Source organism: Denticeps clupeoides, chromosome 2 (genome assembly GCF_900700375.1).
Source record: "Denticeps clupeoides chromosome 2, fDenClu1.1, whole genome shotgun sequence".
Taxonomy (NCBI): Eukaryota; Metazoa; Chordata; class Actinopteri; order Clupeiformes; family Denticipitidae; genus Denticeps; species Denticeps clupeoides.
The window spans coordinates 9,862,345-9,890,043 of record NC_041708.1 but is presented as its reverse complement, the minus strand read 5'-3'; the positions used below and the strand labels follow the sequence as shown (position 1 = coordinate 9,890,043).

At 42.0% G+C, this 27,699-nt stretch overlaps 1 protein-coding gene across 1 annotated transcript; it reads left to right on the top strand.

The window, feature by feature from the left end:
• The first annotated feature begins 5,853 nt into the window (after positions 1 to 5,853).
• On the top strand, positions 5,854 to 27,430 carry crtac1b (cartilage acidic protein 1b). The gene is made up of 15 exons (XM_028966867.1): positions 5,854 to 5,993; positions 8,603 to 8,802; positions 9,655 to 9,851; positions 10,242 to 10,378; positions 13,312 to 13,468; positions 16,859 to 16,993; positions 17,242 to 17,384; positions 18,819 to 18,955; positions 19,566 to 19,648; positions 19,971 to 20,071; positions 20,158 to 20,326; positions 22,420 to 22,565; positions 24,441 to 24,483; positions 24,647 to 24,790; positions 25,615 to 27,430. The coding sequence occupies exons 1-15, from the start codon at positions 5,988 to 5,990 to the stop codon at positions 25,710 to 25,712; spliced, it is 1,896 nt and encodes a 631-aa protein (XP_028822700.1). The 5' UTR covers positions 5,854 to 5,987; the 3' UTR covers positions 25,713 to 27,430.
• The last annotated feature ends 269 nt before the right edge of the window (positions 27,431 to 27,699 follow it).

Here is a 27,699-nt window from a genome sequence, read left to right as displayed (position 1 = left end):
TCTCTGTTTTTGTTTTTTTGAGGGGCAGGAACTTACAGTTAGAGATGCTTCAATAATCTGTGGGCATGGGCAGCCTCATTTAAAACAGCATGAAGGATGCAGCCTTCAAAAGTGTGGTTCTTGATGGCCAAACCTTCACACACCACAACCTCCAAAGGACCTTACTCACAAATTGTTGTGTTTCTCAATTTCCAAAATACAGTTTGGTGGAAGACTTTGCTGCTTTCCCTCCTTTCTGTGTCTTCAAGTACTCAGGATTTGTCCTGACACTTGAGAGTCCAGGTTTGGCCCCAAAAAGAAAGCCTGTGATTGCATAGTACATCACTGTTTTTGAAGCCCTCCTTGGAGACATCCCTTCCATACACACAGGCACGCTTGGTTTAGCATCAATTCGGAGGTCCTGCGTTGACACTATAGCGGCATGAGTTCAGAAATTGGAACAGTTTCTCTGTTTTCCGACGTGAGCACTTGGAAATCAATGATGTGATGGATGGAGCGGGTGGAAGGAGGAGATGACAGGAGAGGAAGCTCGCCTCCTCTACCTGACAGCCCTCTCCATCTCCCAGGTGAGCTGTGTTTGTCTAACCCGGAGGCGTGGGCCTAAGGAGCAGGACAGGCTAATGAGCCAGATTAATTTCTTCTTATCCGTTAACTTCTGATGAGCAGACGCGGACATCGGCCACGTGACTGGTCTTGCACACTTGAGAAGTGAAATGATAGAACATTTACATGCCCGTCAGAACAAATGTCATTTTTTTTTTTCAGTGGAATCTAAGTTTGAGTGTTTCATTTTAACTGACAGACATAAACGTGCCAGATAAAGAATGATTGGCTGACAAATCTGACACATGCTGAAGGTGCCATTTTGGCGGAAAATGGGACTTAAAAAGCAGCGGTCAGTTAACGGTGAAAATGTACGGTAGTTGAGGCTGACAAGTGCAGCCCTGAGGGGAAGCCACCCACAGAAACACGTAGAAGCAGTGAAGCAAAATGCTCGGGGAATAGTCTTTTATTCCCTTGATAACCCACAGAGAGAACAGCGAGATACACAAGTCATCCTCATGTGGCTTCGTTTTTCCTTGGCACAGTCGTTGTTTCGAAATATTACATCTTATTACTAGGTTGCCTTGGGATTATTCATTAGAATTTGATCATCAATACATTTATCAGTATTCATTGCTTTATACATATTGTTTTGTGTGTGGGCAAAGATTGTGCCCGATATATAACATGCTGAAATATCTGGTCAAGTCAGGAGGTTCAGCCAATGAGAGCACAGGTCACAGGATGACTGAAAGGGGTGAGGACGTCCAACTCTTTCAGTAGAGAAGATAAACCATCCTGCCCGTTTGTGTTAATCCACGTTTTTTTTTTGTTGTTTTTTTTCGTTTTTTTTCCCGGAACTTATCATTGTGCAAACAACTCGTAATGCTTGGTTTTGATTGTTTGGTGAGAGGGTCACATAATTTTTTTATGTTTTTTCTTAGCAGTTGTGGTTTGAACTAATCAGCAATCCTATGACTTTTAAAGGTATGAATTACATGTGTTTAAAGTTTACAGTTTCGATATTTACCCAGCTTTCAGGTTCATCTATATTTTTACACTCAGTGATGGGAATCAGGATGTCAGGGATATTGTGAATGCAGAAGAAATTTGTTTTTGATGTGTTTAGATTCCTGGAACCGAATTTGCACAGAGAGAAATTGGCGAGCAACACTATGCCTCACTGTGCTGAGAAATCTGAAGGATTGGAGCAGATACTGCTGCAATGAAAACTCCAGGCACAGGGGAAAAATGGGGACATTAGCCCTTTGACACGTAAAGGTGACTGTCACTGTCACTTCAGTTCTGTCACTATTTTCTACTCTCTGCTGTGAGGCAAATTTAAAATTTGAACCAATAATCCAAGCTCTACAATTACAATTTTTTTTTCTTTTTATAAAAATGTAAGATTAATTTCTGCAGTGTGCAAGGTTTTCAGTTACAGGATACGTAATGACTATATTATATTGTGAATTTTCATTGTAGACAATGTTATGGCAGGTCACTTGCTCCAATCCACAGCTGAAACTTTATCTGAAATGTAATCTTTTAGATTTGCCATCATAAGGACACAAATCTTTATGATGTGTGGATGTGAATTTGTGTTATTCCATTTAATGCTTTCTTTTCAAATTGTTCATTAAGTGTGTAATATGTTTTTGTAACTGTGTAATTTACAGGGGCACTAAGGAAGCGGCCCTGTAATCAGAAGGTTGCCGTTTCGAATCCCAATCCGCTGAGGTGCCACTGAGCAAGGCACCGTCCCCACACACTGCTCCCCGGGCGTCTGTCATGGCTGCCCACTGCTCACTAAGGGTGATGGTTAAAAGCAGAGGACACATTTTGTTGTGTCATCGTGTGCTGTGCTGTAGTGTTTCACAATGACGACAACTTCACTTTCACTTTCATGTGCACAATATAGCCCATACAGTTTCTTTTGTGAAAAATTATACTGAGCCCATGTAAATGACTTAAATAGAACAAAAGTGTTCAATTAAAAGTTTAAAATGCATCGGGAGCGACAAACCAGTGGATCTGGCCCCTCAAAGCCCCTCCAGCCTGACCTTCCCCCCTCCCAGCTTGGTGGGCTGCAGCAGAACACTCATTCCTGCTTATTTATTTCCGTTTATTCTCGCACATCAGCTATAGAGAACAAACACTATTAACCCGGCCAATCAATACAGGAACATCGGCCCAGCTGTCCCTCCTTCCACAAAACTGATTTCTAAGCCCCCCTTCAGCGCGCCGACATAAATCACGTATTCATACATTAAATTACCCCGGTGAGTGATGCCCCATGTGCAGGCCGAATGAAACGCCACACTCTAAAAAAGATTAAAGACTTGTTTAAGAAGCAGGTGAGTTTACTGAAAACAAATTGCATCAGCAAAAAAATTTTTTTTTTCTGCTTTAGCGGATTTCTTGGATGGGCACTTTTTCTTCGGCCTCACGTTGAAGATTTTTCACAATGTAAGTTGCTGTCGGGAAGCGTCTCACGCGCCATGGTTCCAGCACACAGGACATGAACAGAACATCACAGTTCAGCCTCCGTGGCACTGTTTTTGCCCAGCTATTGAATAAAACGCGTGAAAGTTTAAAATACGTGCCACTTCGTGCAGAATCCATCCCCGTTGCAATGGAAGCCCCCTTGCAGGAAATACACAGATGATGACGGGCATTAGCCGGGCTGCATTCCGGTGGAGTGCGAAGGAAATACAGCGGCATTCATCACCGCGCCACGCTGCCTACGTGGAGGCTGGCTGCCTGAGAGAATCTGCCAAGGACGTTTAGGAGAGCTGTCGGACGAGGGTAACGTATGGCCCTCTATATTGACTGAAGCATGTGTGCTCTTACATGGCAGTGGCACATAAACTCATCATGATATGGACATGTAGATTGGGGTGAATGGTTCACCTTTCAGAACAGCGGAGCCAGAGGAGTTTTATATCGGACCAGGAACCGGGTCCCAACCAATTCAAAAGCTCTGACCAGCGTAAATGGTCCCATTAACTCCAAAAACCTTGGGAAGGTATACCAATGATTTCCAGACCAACAAACAAACAAACATGGCCATTTGTGATGCAGTTATATGAGGAAACCCCAGAATTGGGAGAAGCATGGATGTGTGGGAAGTAAAGTCTAGGAAATGTTAGCCTAGGAAAGGGTTTCACTAGGTTTCCATCAATAGGGTTCTGAACCAGTGAACCTTTAGGCATTGCAGTCAAGTTGCTGGTGTGGTATTTCTGAAGACTTGTGTTTAAGGCATGTGGGTTTGAGGAACAATGTTTCTGTCCGTCCATTTTCCAAAACATGGTTTGTAAGCTTGAGGCTGTTTAGACAGTCTTCAGATTCAAGGATGAAGCTCCTGGATGCCATCTTGCCCAGTAAAGTTTCAATGGACATTACAAAAGTGACCTGTGTGATAAAATGAGATGTAAAGGCCCATGAAACAAGATGATCTTGTCCACAACCTGTAATTACTGATTGAAAAAGTCAAGTGAATGCTGGTTTAGGGCTTCTGGTTGCTATGACCTCAGTAAAGTGGACAGGTAGCTGGGCCGTCAGAGAGAGCCCACCCTGCCAAAAAGGGGCTGGCACCATTACGAAAGCTTAATGGCATGAGAAAGATGAGAAAGATTTCTCCAGTGAGTGGAGATCAATCTCCTATCTCGTATCCATCACTCTAACTTGGCTACACAAGAGGCCATTTTTAACACCGAGCTGCTTTCATTATAATCTCTGGCCTGCTTTTTTCAAGATTCTATGCTTTATAGCTCTGTGCTGAACGGTGAGCGAGTCTGACCTTCCTGCTCTAGAAGGAGGTCAGCAGTGGCCTCCTCGGTGCTTGATTAAGCGGGCCATGCTAATCGGGGGTATAAAACTGGATTGATGGTGGGCTGGGATATTTATGGTTCCGCAGAAACCTGACCCCCCAGAACCATATTCCCACGACAGAGCGGATGCAGGTCTACGGTCATGAAAGCTTCAATCAGCGGAGTGTGTGTGTGTGAGAATGATTACAAAATAAAGCATCCACTATTCAGCCCCTTACATAAAAAAAATGTAAATATATCCTTTTTGAATACATCTGTTGCAAGATGATAAAAACAACCAGACAGCTGCACACTCTGAATTGCAGGTTGATGCGTCTCATTTATGTATGCTGTGTGTGTTCAAAACCCTGCTGTAAATGTACTGTAATGGAATATATTATCAAATACATTTGTGACCACGTGTTCTCGCTTCACTGCTTTATCCAAAAGTATTTTGCTCAGCACTGACTGTACCTCAGCAGACATTGGCACGATTAAAAGAAGTGTACAGAACAGTCTTGTAAAGGACAATGGGGTGGGGGCCAATGACACGTGTCGAATCCTCCACTGCTCAGTCTGTCACTCGCTTGGGCGACCCTCTTCTCCTCCGACACTGTCCCAATGCCCCCCCCACACTGTCCCAATGCTCCCCGCCAATGTCTACTCCTACACTGTCCCAATGCCCCCCCAATGTCTCCCCCTACGCCGTCCCAAGCCCCGCCCCTTTTCCCCCGGAAAAGAGATACTGTCATGCGCGACGGAAAGTTAGTGCGCCTCGGCGTAAGATTATTTAGTTCAGCGGAGTGCGCCGGCGGCGTGTTACGCGCATTGATCTAGGGCCTACAAAAAAAAAAAAAGTAAATCCTTCATGCAGATTGTGGCGCGGGAGACTTTCCGAACCGTGAAATGGTGCGCAGGTGTGGGACAGGTGAGATCACTCATGCAGCGTGGGGTACAGATGGGGGGAGGGATGGTAAATTATGATCATCGACTGTGTAGTATTATACTGGTCACGTGACCCTTTCAGTCATAACATACATGTTTACGACGTAAATCGAACAATTTAACAACTTGTATAACAATTTTATAACAACAATAACTGAATCTAACATAAGGTCAAACAATATAATATACTTAAATAATAACATTACTTATTATTTTGCATTATTAGATAATAGCATATTTAATTCTCTGAATATATATATATTGTAGATGACATCAAACAAATGTTCTTTATTTAAATTTTCTAAAAAAATTATTTGATTCATGTATTAATTAATTTAGTTATTAAAGCGAATCATTAAATATACGTTTAACAACATTATTTGCATCCTGGTTATATGACGATTTAAAGGAGATTTAAATAATTACGAGCCAAGACAAGACTCACCTGAGTAACTCCGCCTCTACATCCCTCCTATTGGTCGCCTTTTCTAATATGCAAATGAGCCCCCTCATTCTCCCTCCCCGTCATCGGATCGGTCCTTACGCAAGTGATTTCATAAAGCGCCTCCTTGGGAACTTGTGTAAGACAGGGATTTTGTGACGGACCCCAGAGACTTGCGCGCGTTCGGAGACTTGAGAAGTTCTGCAGCGCTGCGCAGAGCACCGCTTCCCCTGGCCGGTCCCGTTATGTCTGTGAGTAACAGTTTTTTTTTTTTATTATTCTTATTTATCAACCCAACAACGTTCTGTCCGGGGGTTGGAAAAGTTCCAGCGCTTATACAAACCTGGCTTCCTGCAGTAGACGATCAGTAATAATAAACCTGTAATCCAATAACGATAATTATAATAATAATCAATGTACTTTTCGGCTGCACGTTTGATGGGACTGCACTGCAATATGGACTGGTGGCATAATAAAACAAGATGCTTTTAGTTTAAATTTGTCTCAGCAGGAATCTGAATTGCATATGTGCATGAAAAGAATCCCTAATGACCCCATAATGCAACTTTTCGCTTTATGAACCTGTAATATAATTTTGCATGCTAATTTGCCTCTGTCTCTCTCCCTGACAAACACACAGATCCAGCCCTGGACTTAAGTGCTTGAAAGTTTTCATTTGCAATTCATGCACAGGAGTCAGTTTTGTTTACTGTTTGGATTATTAATAACTTCTATGGAGCGCTGCTAAAAAAGCCATAAGTGCCACCCTGGCGGTAAATTAAATGGAAATGAGGTGTAATAAAACCCAGTTTCCGCCTGGAGCCCCGGTCGCGGGCTTAGTTTTTGGGGGAGTGGGGCAGAATGGATAGGGGGAGGCGGAGGGAGGGCATATCTGCACGCTGCTAATGCCCTTCACACAGGGAGCACCGTGAGTGGGAACGATGCTGGTGTTTGTCGCAGTCCTATCAGAACAGGACAATGCATGAGGGCGCCTGCTGGATGGGTGAAATGTGCCATACAGTAATGTCTTCTTTATGCAAATACCCAACATGGGTGAGCAGCCCCCTCAGCCTAGCGGCACCGACAACGACGACGCCGAATCAATTTATTTCAGAAAACACTGTGGCTGCCAAAACCATGTGCAGCCATGGGAGGCCTTTTTTGTTCTAATTGATCAATTTTGCATTAAGTTCCTTGTTTTGCACTCTTTGGGCATATTTGTTGAGTTGAACATTAGGCACACACAGTAGCGGTGTAATAATGTTGCTGTGGGAGGTTAAGCATTTGTGATAAAATGAATAAATACTTAGTGAGAGCTGTGATAGCATCTTTTACCTTCAAAACATATTGACAGAAGAAGTCTGTGAGCACATAAACAGACACTTATATTTGTTTTTAAATCTTTGTTAGGACCTTATGTATGATAATAATGGAACTACTTCCATATAGCGGTTCATTTCCACCTAAAACTGAGTTAAGCACTTTTTCTTGTGGGGATCTCTTGTTTAAACATTTGGTCCCCACTAAACTGTAATGCAATAATGTAAAAAATGCACACATTCTATACTTTTTATGCCCGATTCAGATTTGGATATGAGTGTAAAATTAATATTCATAAATAATGGTTTAAGAGTGAATGAATATAAAATTGGTATAAAATTAGAATTAATTAATTTTGTTCTAAAATACATTTGCCAAACGGGCACATTGCCCAACTAGATGATTCCTTCAGCCTCAGTACTCAGTACAGTACTCTGTGCCGCTCATTTACTGCAGTTGCACCGTTACAGGTGATGACCTCTGGAGATTTACTCTGCAGGGACGGCCTCATCTTTTACTCTGTAACTCTTTTTATTCCCAAATTGGTTGTTGTTCACAGAACACTTTGCAGACACGTTTACCCGACAGACATCAGGAGTGCACAGCCGATCAAAAGTTTAACCAGTTAATATCTGGTTAAAAATGACATTTTCTTTACCTTTGACTAGAGTCTCACATACACATACAGTCACATATACACACATGATTAGGCTCTAACACACTCATCAGTTTTATCAATTGCTTTCCATTTCTCTCTAATGGACTGAGCACTGAGCCGAGAATGCCTCTATCCTTCTCGCTCACAATGTAATCACGTGTCTCCAGCCAATTCTCCAGTATGTGTGTGTTTTCTTGTGTGTTTGCATTGGAGTGTATCAGGACATCAATATGGAATTTTGAGCTGTGATTTCCTTTTCTGTCAGAAGTGAAATTAACTTAGATCACAATAGCCATCGTCACCACATATACAACATAGAATACAATATTAATAATAATAATAATTATTATAGTAAACAATTAAGTTAAGCATCAAATTAAAGCTGGGCGCGGCCTTGTTGGTTTTCCAACAAATGACAAAAGGACAATTTGCTAACACACAGACACCCCCCACCCCCCAACACTACAAACAGTTTCCGAGCCAATCAAACTCACATCAAACATGTATATTTATTGTGTTTGTCATAGGAGTATTATTCATTTTCAGACTTGATTTTTTGATTGTTATTACAATGATCCTAAGAATGTATCAGTCTTGAAAAGGTGCCTAAATAAAGAAGGAGTCAGAACAGGAGGGATATAAGAAACTGTTTGGGTTATATTGAGATAGAAATATCATATAAACTTTTTTTCTGCCAAAAACTATATAAAATCACTCTTAATCAATGATCATTTATTGATTGAAATGGGTGGCTTCAGATCAAGCTATGGTACTCCCTTACTCGTGTGTAATCTTGAAATTTAAACACAGCCTGCTTCTGCACAGTGGAGTTTATTGGGATATATGATGGTTATGACATTTTATGAATGTATATGTTCGCAGCTTCCGATGTCAGTGTGTGCGTGGCTGGTGTACGCGTGCCTTGCCCACCTGTGTCGGGCGCAGCGGTCCGAGCCAATGTTCGGCTCGGTGACCAACTCTGTTCTGCCCCCTGACTACGAGAACAACCCCACTCAGCTGAACTATGGCATTGCCATCACCGATGTGGACGGAGACGGAGACATGGAGATATTTGTGGCCGGGTGAGTTCAAACGCACAAAAATGTACAATATTTGTAATCTCTGGGCACTGGAAACTGAATATGCACCACAGGGCATGCACCCTTTGCTCAGAAGTAACAGTGGGATGTGTGAAATCAACTAATCAACGCCCAATGCCTACCAACACAACACCAACATCCCAACATTAGAGCAACTATTTAAGGTTTTTTTTTGTGGGCGCTCTGAACAAAATAGTCCCATTACTGAAGAAAAAGCGTGTGCTACAAGCCGATGAGAATCAATGTAATGGCGGACAGTCTGAGCGAAGAACACAGTGGAACGAGTTCGGAGAACTCTCATTACCTCTGGAACATGGTTCTCTTCATCATGATGGACAGTGCAGCAGAAATGAGAGGCTCACAAGGGACACCGAGACGAGTGTGAACCCTTCTTTCATAAAGCCTGCTGACCTAATGAAGTCCCTTTGATTAACAAAAACATGAACTTGAATGTTGACTGAATGTGCTTTTCGTTGTGTTTCCTTCAAATAAAAAATTAACATTCTTTTTCCAGTTAACAGTATTTTGGGGGGATCCTTAAGGGTTCTAAATAATCCAGTAAACTTTTAAGAATCAAATCACATTGTAAAAAAAAATGTCCTCTGCTTTTGACCCATCAGCCATAACAGGTGTCTGGGGAGCAGAGTGTGGGGACGGTGCATTGCTCAGTGGCACCTCGGCGCATCGGGATTCGAACCGCCAACCTTCTGATTACAGGGCCGCTTCCTTAACCGCTAGGCCACCACTGCCCCAAGTCCATAGAGTGTGTTACCTATCACCCCTGAGCCCTAAACCCATTTGGCAAAATAACTTGGATGTCACTTTTTTGCACAGGTACAATGGCCCAAACCTCGTCCTAAAGTATGACCGGAGCAGGAGAAGGCTGGTCAACATCGCTGTGGACAACCGCAGCTCACCTTACTACGCTTTAAGAGACCGTCAGGGTAATGCCATTGGGGTGGCAGCGTGTGATATTGATGGAGACGGCAGAGAGGAGATATATGTCCACAACACCAACAATGCTTTCTCAGGTGAACACAGTGGGCAGAAATGTTGTGGATTCACTCTTCTGGAGTGTGCTGGCCTTTTATTCATTTGGTTCACTTAATTGTCCAGTTCATTTGCTTGGGATTTGCATGAAAAGCAGCTTGTCTTCTATTACACACATGGTCTCTCAGTCTGACACACAATATTCTAGGTATTCACACAGACACTGGTGTCCTCCAGTACAGTAACTTAATGTGCAAGAACATTAACAGAACATTAATTACAGAAGATGAACTGGATGTGTGTCTGATCCACGACAATCAATAATTAAAATTAGAAGTAGGATTTTTTAGACTGGACGCATCTTTGAATGTTAATGTAGCTTATGGTACTCAACATGACCTCTATCTCGGTGTCCTCTGCCTCTCTCTTAGGACGAGCGACTTACTCTGACAAGCTGTTTAAATTCCGGAATGGCCGCTTCGAGGACCTGTTCTCAGATGAGGTGAATGAGTACAGAGATGTGGGCAATCGCTTCTCTGGACGCTCCGTTGCCTGCGTGGACAGGAAGGTAAAGATGACAAGCTTGCCCTCAAACCAAGCAGTTTTTCCATTGAAATTTAGCGCAAAATAGAAGCGATTAAAGGGGACTGAAAGGCTGACCGAGCACTATTGCGAATGGACCGTGTCTCCGATGAGCAATGTTATGTGATTAGAGTTGATTTTCTGCTCTAGCAGTAGTCATTCCAATAAAAAAAGGCACCGGATCTCCAACCACTGATAAATGTTGGCATGATGATTCGACTGCAGCCACTTTAATAGACTTAATTTTTCTTAATAAAAGGTGGTTCCATAGGCAGAAAAAAATCAAAACCCTTATAAATGTCAGCAACCAATTGTGGGAGGTTGTATGGATCAGAAATTTTTGAATGACTGTAATAGAATCCCCCTTTTTGAAAAAATAAACAGAATTGCATTTTGGAAAAATTACCTCATATATGTGTATAAAGCTTGAAATGTTAAATTACTTAGAAAGAACGCTAATGGAAACCTGACTAATGTCTTTTACTGCACATTTTGGCTAGCCAGTTCATACATCATGATGCAAGATGCAAAGTGCAGTAAAATTAAGTACAAACAAACTTGATACTTTGAGATGCACATTTTCATGAGGTGTTTAGAAATTTTGTATTAATTGTGTATTGTACAATGACTTCAATGCGTAAATCTGTGATTTGAAACTAAATGTACGTTCTCCTGAGAAGATCCTTTTCTTGTTCTGTTTAACCGTAACAGTGAGATCAATGTTCATCCATCACCAGCCGGGTGGAAGGCTGTGCTGACCTGGGATCAGTTTGTCAGAGGAACATGTTATAGCCAAGTCACTCCTTGTTACAGTATTTGTACTTGACAACTCTGTCTTGCCCTGTGGAAAATTGGGATATCTGCTGGCAGAGGGTTCCCATGGAGTGATGAGGAGAACATAAGTGAGGGCTCATTTCTTTTTTGGCACAAGACACAAGGTGGTATGATGGTCTGGGTGATTATTGATCTAGTTCGTCTCCCCATAAGTTCATTAGAGGCTCCTCTTGTTCCCCTCGGTCTGATCCTCCATTGCCCGCGGGGCTGGTCATAAGAGTCTGGATGAATTGGCAGTAATTAGAGCGATTTGGGCTCAGGCCAGAGGCCGGCGAGCTGAGCTGCAGTGTCTCACTTTCAGTCGCAGATGAGGGATGCCCACTCAGGAGGGATTAAAGATTGTTCAGAACAGCGCAAACCAAGCAAAGTGTATGTTCTTCTAAAAATTTTAATTGATCAGCGTGGACAGCATTCCAATTTTTAGTATAAGAGGGTTTTTTAATGCACTTTGGTCAAATCAACACAATTTATTAACCACAGTAACCCTGGAGAATAGCGAGAGATAAAAGAATTAATGACAAAGTAGCGCATGTAGTTTAAAGAAACGGAGCACATAGTAACTGATGCATGAAAATGCATTCCATTTTTTAACTCTCCTTGAAAAAGTAAAATCCCATCATTTATCGCAGACGTGTGGGGGTGGAGATTGATGGAGATGGTTCACTTTCTGATGGGAGGATGGATGGAGATATTGCACCTCTGACCCTGAACCTCTGCCAATAAGAAGACAATGAAAGGAACTCTAGATTGCAACGCCCTCAGTGACACTAGCCCTGACCTGAAGCCTATCAAAGAAAAAAAAAACACTGTCCCCCAATTTTTTTGACTTGCAAATGACCAAATTTTATCATCATGCTGGTTACTCACTAACAGACAGCATGGTAGGAGGATACCGATTAAAGTGCAGAATTATATTGGATGAACAAATGTAATGTTCATCCAACAGTCAGTGGTAGGCAGTGGTGGCCTATTGGTTAAGGAAGTGGCCCCGTAATCAGAAGGTTGCTGGTTTGAATCCCGATCCGCCAAGGTGCCCACTGTCCCCACACTCTGCTCCCTGGGCGCCTGTCATGGCTGCCCACTGTTCACTCAGGGTGATGGGTTAAATGCAGAGGACAAATTTCACTGTGTGCACCGTGTGCTGTGCTACTGTGTATCACATGTGACAATCACTTCACTTAAACTTTTTTTTTAACAGCTCCCTGGGCGCCTGTCATGGCTGCCCACTGCACACTAAGGGTGATGGGTTAAAAGCAGAGGACACTTTCACATAGATGCAGAAGATGTAGGTGATGCACTGTGACATGAAACAAAAAGAATGCACAATTGAATGACAAACTGCTTATTGACAAACAATAATGCAAAAAAAATAAACTTTATAACCCTGAAAAAAAATAAAATAAATAAATAAATAAATAAATATATATATATATATATATATATATATATATATATATATATACACACACACACACACACACACACACAAACATACATACACACATACACACACACACACACACACACACACACCCATGGGGTTGCTGGAGGGGGCACATGTGTTTCTCTTTTCCCTAATTTCTCGCCTTCTGGAGCACAGGAGTTGTGCTTGATGTTTGGTGGTCATGATTGGGCTTCACTGGATCGGTGTGTGTGTAAGTTTACTTGCATGGACCCTCCACTGACTTTATGACCACAGGGACAGTAGTCTGATAATGGGGTGTGAAATTAATATCCAAAGGGAGGGAATCAGGGGGCGGGGGGATTGGAAGGGTGAGGGTGAGGGAGATCACTCGTTTGGAAGAAACCATTTGAAATGGTACGGACACATTGTTCCAGTCAGAGATGTTTAAGAAGAACCTCAATCACCACAGACGACTCTGACCTCGAAACTCAAAGTTGCCTCCACCCACCCTGATTCCTGACCTGTAACTGAGGCATACAGAAAAAAACATAGAACCAAGATTGTCGCAAGTCCGTCCCCATTCGATTAACCTTGACGGCTGTTTTCGAGATACTAAGTTTAGTTCTGAGATCCTGAGATGGGGACTGCTCTCTCTCTCTCTCTCTCTCTCTCTCTCTCAGGGGACGGGTCGCTACTCGATCTACATTGCGAACTACGCCAATGGAAACGTAGGGCCACACGCTCTGATTGAGATGGATGAGGCCGCCAGCGACGTACCCAATGGCATTATTGCTCTCTCCAATGTAGCCGAGGAAGCGGGAGTCAACAAGTTCACGGGTTTGTTATTCAAACGTTTATTTCTGCAGTTTTTAATAACTCTTTTTAAAGCTTTCGGTAATTTTTGCTTCAACATTGTGGCTTCACACATCGATGCTTTTAATCTTGAATCTGTGTTTGTGGAGTTTGGTGAATGTGAATTGTCTGTAGGTGTGGGTGTGTCAGTGGCTGTGTGTGTGCCTGTGCCTTATTGGGTCCTGGGTCGGGGTTCAACAGTTCAACATAAATACTATTAATGAATTAATAATAAATAAACCTTGTTTTACTAGCATAACATCTTATCCAAGCATTTTTATAATCAGAGCTTTTACTACATGTACAGATACAAGAGACGGTATCGAGAACGAATGTAAGATATAAACAGATTGCAATTCAATGGTGTTTGGCTCCTGCTTGAGCTGGACGTAATAGTCGATTGGGACCAGTGGCTTAGGGTTTTGTAGGTTTAAGTCTCTTTATGAGATTTCTTTTTGTGCCTGTAACCACGACCCCTTTCACCTTTGAATTGAACTCGTATTTTGTTTTCTCACATCCTCTTAGCACCTCGCTTTCATTCACTGATTTGCACGCTTTTGTCGGTTCGTTATTTCGCATCATTTGAAATGCAATTGTTTTAAGGCCATTTAGCCTTGTTGTGTGAGAAAGCGTGACGCTGGGTATCAGTTGTCACCCGTGAGCCTTATTCCTGCTGACCTAGAGTGCGTGTGCACTGCTTACTTCACCCCTAACCCCAACCTGACCTCTATACAGTTTGTTAAAGACACTTTTGTTTGGTATTTGAATACATAGAAAACAAAATAAATTGACATATATGCTTAATGAAGTCATTACACGTTACGCAATTATGACAGTTTTTGTCATTTTTTGTATTTATAAACCCTTTGCCTGCACCTTTCCCAGACCACCACCATTGAGTCTCTGTTGTTATTGGCACCACACCTGATTTACACTCTGTACTCATAATGCTTGTGAAACCATGAATTATGGGATGACTTTATTAGACACAGCAGGACCGCACTGTTTTTGGCTCAGTCAGCTGTTTACTGCACTTCAGAATCTTAGAGGAGCCCACAAGGGCGGCGAGGTTGTATATCTCTCCTCTTGCTCAATGGTCCTAAACTGCCGTTAATCAGAGGCCCAGTGGCTCATATTCGCCAGGGCAGATCATGCTCAGAGCATTCTCACTGGAGACCTTTCGCTCGAGATCTAGTCTGCATCTCAGTTTCCTTTCCTTCCAGCTTCAGGGTCGACCCTCCCACACCTCACACCTCATATCATCCATGTGGCTTGCATTCTTTGAAAGACGTGCAAAAACTGTCAAAAACTTATTGTGGGGGCTGTCAGTGATGGTACGAAATGCTCTTCAAAATGTTGACTGTGACTCCCTCAAGACAAAGTCATGATGGAAAGTCCCAGGTCTATTTAGGACAGCGCCTGGCTGTCCTAATTGGCTCAATTGTCTTTTCTTGTCCATAAAAAATGCTAATGTTAAAGATGAAAAGAAGTCAGGGAGATTTATTATGTTTATTCACGAAGAAAGTGCCTACGCATCTTTGGTTATCAGTCTTTGAGGAACTTTTTGAACCTTTTAGCTGGGGTCTTTCTGAATTCTGAATTTCTGAAAAGCCTGGAACTTTCAGAACATTGTGCATTGCAAGTTCAGAACTTTACAGGTCTGGGTTGCTTAGAGACAACTGTAAGTGTTTCTTAGGAGAAGATTTTATACATTTGGATAAATCCGAGACATTTAATTATACATAAAAAAGCCTGAGTCTTTTTCATGAGACACAAGAATGCACAATGCGCATCCCCTCAATCCAGTCACTCAGGTCATGGGTCACAACATTGTTTTACGATAATGTCAGGACTGTGGCAGTGCAGGGAAGGACACATTCGCACATTACATGTGGAAACAACTAACTAACAGCGAAAGCAGACAACAATCAATATTAACCAAACTAAACATATAACCAAGCATATCGTCTTAACATGGAGACTCTCTAGTAAAGGCACACAAAAATCTAAACCAACTAAACACATCACAATTTAAGCACCACATAAATTAACCAAAAAGCTGTGCAGGACCATGTCTGAGAGTGAATAAATAAATTGGCAGCCCCACATGCAGACAGCACCCCTTCCACATGCTGAGAGACACCCAAAATTGGCAAAATGGATAATCCAGCCTTCATGCATGCACGTATGGTGGGTCACGCCTTGTGGTTGGTGAATGATGCTGATGACGTTATTTCCTCAATTCTATAGGGTCAGCCGATTCAATCAAGCCACAATCCATTCAAATATGTTTATATGCGATCACGAGATCTGTTCCCAATAACAGCAAACATGCACAACAGTCCAGAACACGCACCAGACATCGCTGTTTCTGTAGATTCTGAAAGTAGACGATGAAGAACCGTGTTGGCGAGACGTGAAGAGGTGCTGGATATTCTGGTGCAAGACAGTAGTTCAGGGGTGCACGTGCGGAGGCTTTGGATGGGGGGCTATGGTTGGCTGACTGGCGGTGCTTCAGTTGTTGCAGAGCAGTGACAGGGAACGGAGAATGGGCGTGGCTGTGCTCGGTGCAGTTCAGGAGCTCGCTCCGCCATGGCATAGCCGTAGTTGAATGCAACAGGCTGGAGAGTTGCAAGGCGGAAGTGGTCATGGCCAGGAGAGCTTGGGATGTTGGAGGCTGAGGCAGAGGGGTCATCAGGGGCGTAGCCATGGATCAAGGTCATCAGGAGCAAAGAGCGTGGTCAGGGGCACTCGGTCGGCATGGTAGAATCAATCAGACGCAAAGATGGAGATTTGATCAGGGATGCCACTTTTTTATGGCCCACTCTGACGTCGGGTTCTTCCACTTCCAGGTCAACAACTGTAGGCCCGAGGGCGCAGTGGTGGTTGTGACAGGAATGTTACATTTTGAATAAAAAAAATACCAATAGACCATGCAGGTGTGGAGATGTTCTCTGTTTAATTTAGGGTATGTCCATAACTCGGGGCTGATCAGGTTAATCTGTCCTGGGCTACATATTCAATTCAAGTCTTTGTTGCATGTCCCACTGAGGCTTTGAACCATTTGTCACAGTCCATTCATTTGAGCAGTGAATGACACCATGTTCTTTTGCTTGAATCTTCAAGCATTACTGAACAAAATAAGATTTTTACAGTGAAAGAGTGTGTGCAGGTGTGTGTGTGTGTGTGTGTGTGTGTAAGGGTTCAGAAATGAAGGCTTTTTGTTCCCGCTGCTTTGCACACTGTAGTCTGTGTCAGCATAAACACGGGCCTTGAAAAACTGTAATGATTTTTATAATCACTTTCCTTATGTGTGTGTGGGTGTGTGTGTAAATGCTTGTTTCTGTTTACTTGTGTTCAAATAATTGTGAGTAGGTGGGCGGGGTGTTGCTGTGGGCCCAATCATCAGTCAGACTCTACCGGACATATTCTGCGACAACGAATACGGCCCCAACTTCCTGTTCCGGAACAACGGAGATGGAACCTTCACCGATATAGCCAGCCAGGCAGGTGGGTGTTAGTAGCCTAGTGGGTAACACACTCGCCTATGAGCCAGAAAACCCAGGTTCAAATCGCACCTACTACTTCTGTGCCCCTGAGCAAGACACTTAACTCTGAGTGTCTCCAGGGGGGGACTGTCCCTGTAACTACTGATTGTAAGCCGTCTGCGTCTGATAAATATCTTAAATGTAAATGTGATTGAGGTGAGCCTGGCGTCGTGTGTGTTTTCCACCACTGAACAGCACCTTTTCTTACAGGAGTGGAGGATGCAAAGCAGCATGGAAGAGGGGTGGCACTCGCTGATTTCAATCGAGATGGGAAGACCGACATTGTTTATGGCAACTGGAATGGGCCGCACCGCCTCTTCATACAGCTCAGCAACCGCAAACACAGGTTCAAGGTATATTGATCACCGTGACCAACAAATTCATCTCTCAAACACCACTCTTACAAATCCTACAAATATGAGGACCTCACGTCTTGGGGTCGGATGGGGAAGGAGGCGCAGAAGCGGGACATTGTGTGAAAAGGATTTTTAATACAAATAGAAAACAATCCAGACACGATGGCCGAAAAGGAAACACAAAGAACCGACACAAACCTGAAGGCTTGTGACTTGAAGTCAGAAACATAAACACAAAGTAAGGAGCGGTCAGGACCACATTACTGTGGCAGCACCTACAGATCCAGACCTTAAAATGACACTACATGATATGACATTAGATCCTTGTATTGGCCTAATTTTTAAATACCACATCTCATATATTTTTGAGTTTTATATTCAGTCCAATATTATATATTAGATAACACTAGATTAGATTATTTTAATATTGTTTTAATGGGCAATTTGGTTCACAAGAACACATATATATAATCATATAAAACATATAATAAATAATAAATGAAACCGTGTATAGCTTGTGATATATTCTGTTAATAATGTGCACATATATAATTAAAACAACATGCTTTAGTTGATTTGACCTTTATTTATTATTTGTGCATTATGGCTGTGCAACATTTACATATATGATTATTTTATGTTTTTTTTTCTTTGTTCTGTCTGTTTATGAACAGCACTTTGTACACAAATTAATTATATATTTATATGTTAATATAATTAAATGTTAATAAGGTGAAAACAGAGATTCGTATTGGCCTGGAGATGGTTTGATACTATCACCTCTTCGGCTGAGTTAATTAGATTCTGAGTGGTCGTTGACGGATCATTAGCATCTGCCTTTGTGCCTCGCCCACATGTCTGTGTTCTGATTAACTGTGTTCAGATTTATGGATCATTGCTGTAAATATGCTGCGGAAGGCTTTGGGGAGGTCATTGCGGCAACAGATCAGCGCTGCTCCTTCGCTCCGCTGGCTACGCTTGTGGTCTCTGACCCCCTGCCTTCCATAATTAATCCATCTGACACTCTGACTGATTAGCTGCTAATTACAGCAGTGCTGAGTTTTTCCATTTAAAGTAGTTGACCTCTGACCTGCATAATCTAATAGAAGAGAGAGCGGAGAGAGAGTGAAAACCATAAATCTTCTGTCTGCAATAATTGTCCGCCTTCTCTCCAACAATTGTTAGGTAATGTATAATCGTCGTCATCATCTCCTTTTGCCTGCTCCCATTAGGGGTCGCCACAAGGGAATAAACCGGTCTGGTTGACATTTTACGCCGGGTGCCCTTCCTGTCGCACCCCTCCGCATTTACCTGGGCTAGGGACCGGCACCAGTAAACACACTGTCACACATGCGTCCCCAGTGGCTTACTACTTATTCTGCGTGACTGGAATATGGAGATAAATGTTAGATGTGTCTGGGTGTGTTTCAGGATATCGCAACATCAAAATTCTCCATGCCCTCTCCCGTGCGCACTGTCATAGCTGCTGACTTTGACAACGATAATGAACTTGAGGTCTTTTTCAACAACATTGCTTACCGAGGGTCATCGGCTAACCGCCTGTTCAGGTGAGTTAGGGGTAACCAGTGGGTTTTACTGGGACCAGTACAACCCACACCTCACTGAACCCACACCACACAGCCCTGGTTCTGAGTAGAAAACACTGAATATTATAGCAGATGTAATTACTAGTCATAATAATAGTAATAATAATATCAATATTCATGTAGACCTGTGTAATTGATGTTTCATCACTAAATTAATGCAGATACTGTTTGCTGGTGGCTATTTGTGCATAAGATTTCGATTTTTTGTTTATTTATTGCACTTCACATTATTCATCTATACACACTTATGGACCTATGTACATTCATATATATATTTATATTCAGTATATATTTATAAACATATTCTACAATTTGTACAAATAACACTTCAAATAACATTCTTACACATTGTTGTTGTTTTCTTCTTCTCTGTACTTGAGAGACACCATCAACCGGAATCGAATTCCTTGTATGTGCTTGCACATACTTGGCCAATAAACACAATTCTGATTCTGATTCTGATATTACAAATTATATTACATCTATACATCCGAAGGTGCAAATTTTCTGCAGGATCGCTCTCACACAAGTGGTGTGAAGCTGTTTGGTTGACTGTTCATTGGCATTTCAGGGTGTCTCGGCGTGAGCACGGCGACCCACATATTGAGGAGTTGAGCATCGGGGAAGCAGCTGAACCCGAAGGGCGTGGAACAGGTGCACACAGTGCACTGTCACAGAGCACAGACTCAAACTCAATATATAATATAATATAATATAATATAATATAATATAATATAATATAATATAATATAATATAATATAATATAATAAACCAACTGAAACTTCTTTTAATGCCACTAGATGGCAGCAGACACATTGTTTTCAGTCTCAGTCTCTGTGTTTTCTGTGAGAAGTTAAAGGTGTTATCTCAACATGATTGCACACTTCCTGCACACAGTGTTATCTTTGCTGAAGATGTGTATTTTGTGTGTGCTTGCATGCTGAGGTTTTACATATGCCACTGTGTGTTGCATAGGGGCTGTAGTGACCGATTTTGATGGAGATGGACGGCTGGAGCTGCTGGTGTCTCACGGGGAAAATGCTGCCCAACCCATATCTGTGTACAGAGTCATCCCTGTGAGTGTGTGTGTGTGTGTGTGTATATGTGTGTGTGTGTGGGTGCTGTGTGTGTTTGGTTTAATTTTCTTTTCTTTACTTTTCAGGGTGCGTCCAATCGTTGGCTGCGTGTGATCCCACGCACGCGGTTCGGGGCATTTGCACGGGGGGCCAAGGTGGTGGTCTACACCAAGAACTCAGGCCCACACACACGCATCATAGACGGCGGGTCTGGTTACCTCTGTGAGATGGAGCCGGTGGCCCACTTTGGACTTGGTATGGCTTTTCTCTTCTGCAGCTCCACGCAGGCACAAATACCAACACAAACACACACACACACATTGCAGGACTGACAAGTGAACACACACACACTTTTATTTATATGTACTTTACAGGCTAGACGTTTTTGCCCCCATATGTTGCGTTTTTTCCCAAAATGTAGAAAACTGGCAAACTGAAAAGTATTTTGCAGTCAATAGTAACATGTTATTTAGTATCGGATGTTGAACAAAATGTTGAAACAGGTGCTTGAAAAGGTGGAGGGAGGGTTATTTCCAAAAATGTCTAGAAAGTACAATCCAACAACCAGCCTGTGTTTAAAATGTGTCTAATGCTTACTTGCAATATCATTCATGTATCATTGTATAATTATTATTATTACATTTATTATTATTGTTACTGTTCATTCAAGAGCATCCCAAAAATCTCTAGTCTGTACTTTATGACAAATTTAATTGAAAAAAAGGTAGAAAGTGTGAGTATTTTGCTCGTTCTCACAGATTACTAAAGTCTAGATTTATATTTACAGCATTTACCAGACACCCTTATCCAGAGCGACTTACAGTCAGTAGTTACAGGGACAGTCCCCCTGGAGCAACTTAGGGTTAAGTGTCCTAATCAGGGACACAATGGTAGTAACTGGGGTTTGAACCTGGGTCTTCTAGTTCATAGACGAGTGTGTTACCCACTAAGCTACTACCACCCACAGATCAGAACCTAGATTAGTTCAGCATTAGTGTTACTAAGGGGTAGTTACACAAGATATAATGACATTATTACAAGACATAATGGCAATAACTATTACTCTGTCTTTATACAGACATAAAAGGGAACTGTTGATGTTGATGTATCTAGGCTTTCACATCCATGGTCTTTCATTTTATTCTTTTTTTTATGTCTATGTAGTTTCTGGCACAGTGGGTGAAATGTCAAAGTCATACAAACACGCTCTCTCTCTCTCTCTCTCTCTCTCTCTCTCTCTGTCTCTGTCATACACACACACACACACACACACACACACACACACACACACACACAGAGAGAGACACACACACAGATGGAGTGAAAGTGGCACCTGGTGAGACAGAGAGGGATCTGTTTTCTTAAAAGTCCTTTTAATTAAAAGTCACCCCCTTCATGCTCGACTAAAAACGATCAGTAGCCACACACATACACACACCTGTAAGAGGAGCCAACTGATGAGCCCAGCACACACTCACACACACACACACACACACACACACACACACACACAACTGTTCCATTTGAGGACAATGCTTAGCTCCAGCAATACACAGTCCAGCTGAAGCTGCTGGAAAAAGTGGGCCTTTCAGTCTGTGCTACTGGTGTGTGTGCCCAGTAGCACAGACAATAGTTGTTGGTGTATGTGTGCACACAAGTTTATTTTAGAGCATATCTCTGGATAATGAATGAATTTTCATATATTGCCATATATCCTATTCCACATACTTATATATTGCTAACATATAAAATATATTATTATATATCAACATATATTCTATGTACAATTCACAATATATGAATACACACAAAATATTTTGTCCCATAATGTATTACGAAATATATTTTTGTTGCGATGAGAGAGGCCTGTAATTTTCATTAAAGTTTTGCATTTGATTGAATACTTATTTTCTGGATCATTATACAAAACATTCTTTATAAATTTCCTGGATTTTTTTATTCTGTCTCTCACAGTTGAAGTGTGCCTATGAAGAAAATGACAGACCTCTGTCATATTTTTTTTAAGTGGGACAATTGTTGGGTGCCAAATACGTTTTTGCCCCACTGTTCATGATGCTCAGTTCTTATGTCTGTTAAATTGCGGGTTATTTTCTGCACTGCCTCACTGGAAAAAGGGTTTTGTACTAGTAACATGGTCTCAATCCTGAGCTTCAATCCTGGCTTTAGCTTCCCTGCCTCTTGCCTGGCTACAGTTCCACTGTCAAGAATTGAAAGAACGATCCCTCACTCTGTCCCCTTTTCTCTCCAGTGGAGGGTAAACATAAAGGTTAATTCAACATGCCCAATGGTCATTAGTGGTTTGTTGTTTCTCGGGTTATTTTGAACAGGCAAAGACCTGGCCACCAGCGTGGAGGTGTACTGGCCTGATGGGCGCTCCATGGCCAAACCACTGGACCCCAGTGACATGAACACCGTGTTGGAGGTGCTGTACCCCAAAGACCAACAAGAGACCACACAGGCTGCTGCCATAGAGGTGAAAATACACACTCATCACATATACACACATGTACACACCCCACTGGTGTATATGCACACATAGACTTACATTAATATAAACTCTAAAAACATCAAAGAACCTTGACTGATTGTGAAAAGATTACAAGTGCATGAAGTTAGACATATGCATGTGGTTAAATAATCTGATACAAAAGATACAAAAATGAACACTGCAGTAGGCAAAGTGCCAGATGTATGCAAGTTTTTCATGTTGGTGTATTAATTGGTTCTTATTTTAATGATCAGACACAGCACGTCACATCACCAGGGACACCAGATCTATGGTGGATTGGTTGACTGTTATAATAAATTTTTTTTTCACTTTTTGTTATATTGCAGCCATTTAATTTATGTACACAGCCATTAATGTACACAGCAGCCCATATTGACAGAAAAACACAGAATTGTTGACATTTTTGAAGATTTATTAACAAAACAAACAGAAATATCACATGTTCCAAAGCATTCAGAACCTTTGCTGAGACATATATTTAACTGAGGTGCTGTCCATTTCTTCTGATCATCCTTGAGATGGTTCTAAACCTTCATTTGAGTCCAGCTGTGTTTGATTCTACTGATTGGAGTTGATCAGGAAAGCCACACCCCTGTCTATATAAGACCTTACAGCTCACAATGCAGGTCAGAGCAAATAAGAATCATGAGGTCAAAAGAACTGCCTGAAGAGCTCAGAGACAGAATTGTGGCAAGGAACAGATCTGGCCAAAAAAGAATAAAAAAAAATCTGCTAGACTTAAGGTTCCTATGAGCACAGTGGCCTCCAAAATCCTTAAATGGAAGACATTTGGGACAACTAGAACCCTTCCTAGAGAGAGGAGATGGGAGAAAGTTGTAGAAAGTCGATTATCACTGCAGCCCTCCACCAGTTGGGGCTTTATGGCAGAGTGGCCCGATGGAAGCCTCTCCTCAGTGCAAGATACATGAAAACCCACATGGAGTTTGCTAAAAAAAAAAACACCTGAAGGACTCCAAGGTGGTGAGAAATAACATTCTCTGGTCTGATGAGACCAAGATAGAACTTTTTGGCCTTAATTCTAAGTGGTATGTGTGGTGAAAACCAGGCACTGCTCATCACCTGTCCTATACAGTCCCAACAGTGAAGCGTGGTGGTGGCAGCATCATGCAATGGGGTTGTTTTGCAGCTGTAGGGACAGGACGACTGACGACTAGTTGCAATCGAGGGAAATATGAATGTGACCAAGTACAGGGATATCCTGGATGAAATCATTCTCCAGAGTTCTCAATTGAGCATCTCTGGAGAGACCTAAAATGTCTGTCCACCAACATTTACCATCAAACCTGCCAGAACTGGAGAGGATCTGCAAGGAGAAATGGCAGAGGATCCCCAAAGAAAAACATTTTGCAATTTCCCATAAAAGACCCATGGCTGTATTAGATCAAATACTTAGGACCATGTGATTTTTCATGTTTTTTCTGTTAATATGAAGTGCTGTGTGTACATTCATGGGGGAAAATTACTTAAAAACTTAAGCAAATAACAAAAAGTGAAAAATTTAAGGGGGGTCTGAATACTTACTGTACTCACTGTATACCACCAAAGTGACCCTGAACAAAGCACCGTCCCCAGATACGTCTTCTGCTCCCCAGCCTTTCATGACTGCCCACTGCTCACCAAGAGTGATGGTTAAAAGCAAATGACACATTTAATTGTGTGCACTGTGTGCTTGCTGTTTTTCACAATGATAATCACTTCACTTTTCATGAATGATGTAAATTAAAGTAAGTGCCCACTTAAATAAGTGACTTTTGACATGCCATAGTTAGAACAAAAGGCAATTTACTCAAGACATGACTTTCTTTCTGTTCTTTTCAGTGTGGCCATGGATTCTTTGCAAATGAACATGGCCGCTGCACAGGTAGGCCTCTGGTTTTTGAGTGTGTGAGTATTTGTGTGGATGTGTGTAGCTTCTTAACATTTACAGTAATGCATGTGCACAAACAGATTCACAGCCAGATGCATGTTCATGTGTATTTCATTCTCCCTGTGTGTGCTGGGTCTCTTTTTCCACTATCCCTGAGATGTGGACGAGTGTGAAGAGTTCCCCAATTCGTGCCCCCCTGATCGGCCCATCTGCACAAATACCTACGGCAGCTTCAAGTGCCGCGCTAGCAAGAGGTGTAACCATGGACATGAGCTCAACATCGAGGGCACTGGATGCGTGGGTTAGTGTTTGTGTATTGAAGTGTGGTTTTCTCTACTGTGTTGCATGCCATTTTTTAAATTCAGCACCTATTACCATTACATGTAGTGGCTTCAGTTAAATTTTCTAGCTAGCTTACATATTCATAGGACATAATTAGTTTATGTCTTGGGAATTACTGAGAGACGTGGATGATACATGCAAGTAACAGAATTCAAGAAATGGGGAAGAATACTACAAAATACAACAATGACTGGTTTGAAAATTAAAATAGCTTTGTAAATATTGGCTACAGTGTCTACTTGAAAATTCATAGCAATTTTGTTGGAATGTTAAAATATTAATGAACTTTAATTTACTAATGATCTGCACCATTATAAATAAAATGGTCATATTCAAAAGATAATGATTTAAGTTGTCTATCCCTGAACCTGTCCATAATTTTTGGTTTAGAATAGACTAATGGATTTCTACAGTTAATTCTCCAAGGTGGCTGGAATGGAATTTGCTACAGCTTAGAGGTTTGCTTCAAGTGACCTAAAATATGTAGGTGGGAACTAGTATCAAAATAAACCAATTTTGGTTTGGATGAGCAAATTGCAGTTAACAAAACACCCAAACTGGCAATTTTGCTCCAAAGCTTTCTCAGATTTCCATCTGTCATGAATGTCATGTCATGAATGTAATAGTTTTTAGAATAGTCAGCCTAGTTAAACCTGAGACGTGTAATATAGAGTGTGTTATGATGGGTTATGATCTTGGGTCCCCACAAAGACCTTTTTGTGTTTGTGTGTGCGTATATGCATATGTGCACCTCACAACCTCTGTCTCTCTCTTTGTCTATAGCTCAGGCGGCATTTATCGGTGACAGCCGGTCGGGCGTGTCCACGATATGTATGGGGGTGTGGCCTGTACTCCTTTTGCTGCTCTGGTTTTTGGCTTGAAGACCGCCCTATTTGTCTTCCATTCACACTTCATTTTGACTCCTGCAGGGGTTTTGGATATAAACAAACTCTTCATGGATTTATTTCCTTCCCACTGTTACTCCTGAACTTTATCTTGAAGTGATGTGGAAGTCCGCTGGTGTTGACTCAGTCCAGCCCCCCGCACAGCCATCTCCATTCCAGGGCCGGACACACTTACGAGAAAGATTTGCTCTTCTCCAGACCTTTTATGTGTACCAGGGCCATTTAAGTCTCAATTCAGGCCTACGTTTTTGTTATTTATTCAGACAGATGATGTTCTGATCACCCTCACATCTGTAGCACACGAAAGAAATGTCCAGAAAAGCAGAGGAACGTAAAATTAGCTGTTGAGCTTAACTGCCGTTAGTCACTCCTAATATCTTTACCCCTTATCCACACAGCAGAATCGTCATTCCTTTTATTGAACAGTGATTTATTTTGCATCCAAAACCAAATTGAGTCTGTGTGATGTCAACTTGATGCGGTTTTAAGCAAGCTTCTAAATATTAGCATAATGCTTATGTGAGCATTTATACTTCCAGCACTTGTTAGCAAATGTCAGATTGCAACAGCCTTTAAAAGGCTGATAAAAGAGAATGTGATCAACAGATGAGCATATAACTCAAACATCTCTTATGATTTTTTAAAACTGACCATTTTTATGCCATCTTACCATACCTGGCTAAGTCATCTACTTGGAGAGGCTTTTTAGATTTTCTGTGTTTTCCTATGAACTGGAACAGAGAACAGCTCTTTAAGACATACTCTTCAGTGTAAAGATCAGCACAAGGCCAGAGCAGTGCATTCACTGTAGTAGCAAATTCGTGCTATTGTTATCTAGCAGAAAGACTAATTGCAGTCAAAACCACACTGACAAGTCTGTGTGACTTCACCTGTAAGCATTTTTCATAGAATTTATAAAGATTGGCATAATGCTACTGCGAGCATACAGTGCATCTGGAAAGTATTCACAGTGCATCACTTTTCCACATTTTGTTATGATACAGCCTTATTACGAAATGGATTAAATGCATTCGGCACACAACACCCCATAATGTATTAAAAAAAAAAATTGGAGAAATCACATGTGTTCACAGCCTTTCCTCAATACTTTGTTGATGCACCTTTGGCAGCAATTACAGACTCAAGTCTTTCTGAATATGATGCCACAAGCTTGGCACACCTATCCTTGATTTCACCCATTCCTCTTTGCAGCACCTCTCAATCCCCATCAGGTTGAATAGGAAGCATCAGTGCACAGCCAGTTTAAGATCTCTCTAGAGACGTTTAATCGGATTCAAGTCTGGGCTCTGGCTTGGCCACTGAAGGACACAGAGTTGTTCTGAAGCCACTCTTTTGATATCTTGGCTGTGTGCTTAGGGTCGTTGTCCTGCTGGAGGATGAACCCCCAGAGTTCAAGAGTGCTGATTTTCATCAACGTATGTCTCTGTACATTGCTGCAGTCAGCTTTCTCTTTATCCTGACTAATCTCCCATTTCCTGCAGCTGAAAAACATCCCCACAGCATGATGCTGCCACAACCATGCTTCACTGTAGGAATGGTATTGGCCTGGTTATGAGTGGTGACACCAAACGTGACACCTGGCATTCACACCAAAGAGTTCAATCTATGTCTAATCAGACCAGAGAATTTTGTTCCTCATGGTCTGAGAGTCCTTCAGGTGCCTTTTGGCAAACTCCAGGCAGGCTGCCATGTGCCTTTTACTAAGGAGTGGCTTCTGTCTGGCCACTCTACTGTATAGGCCTGATTGGTGGATTGCTGCAGAGATGGTTGTCCTTCTTGAAGGTTCTTCTCTGTCCACAGAGGACGTCTGGAGCTCTGACAGAGTGACCATCAGGTTCTTGGTCACCTCCCTGACTAAGGTGCTTCTTCCCCAGTTCGGGCAGCTCTAGGACCTGGTAGTTTTGATCTTCTCCGTAACCTTCCACAGATTTGTGCCTTCAGA

What these genes read in the sequence shown, in the direction of transcription:
- crtac1b (XM_028966867.1), top strand. An exon ending in CGATATAGCCAGCCAGGCAG is followed by an intron (nt 16,994 to 17,241) that starts GTGGGTGTTAGT and finishes CTTTTCTTACAG; the next exon opens with GAGTGGAGGATGCAAAGCAG. An exon ending in ACCGCAAACACAGGTTCAAG is followed by an intron (nt 17,385 to 18,818) that starts GTATATTGATCA and finishes GGTGTGTTTCAG; the next exon opens with GATATCGCAACATCAAAATT.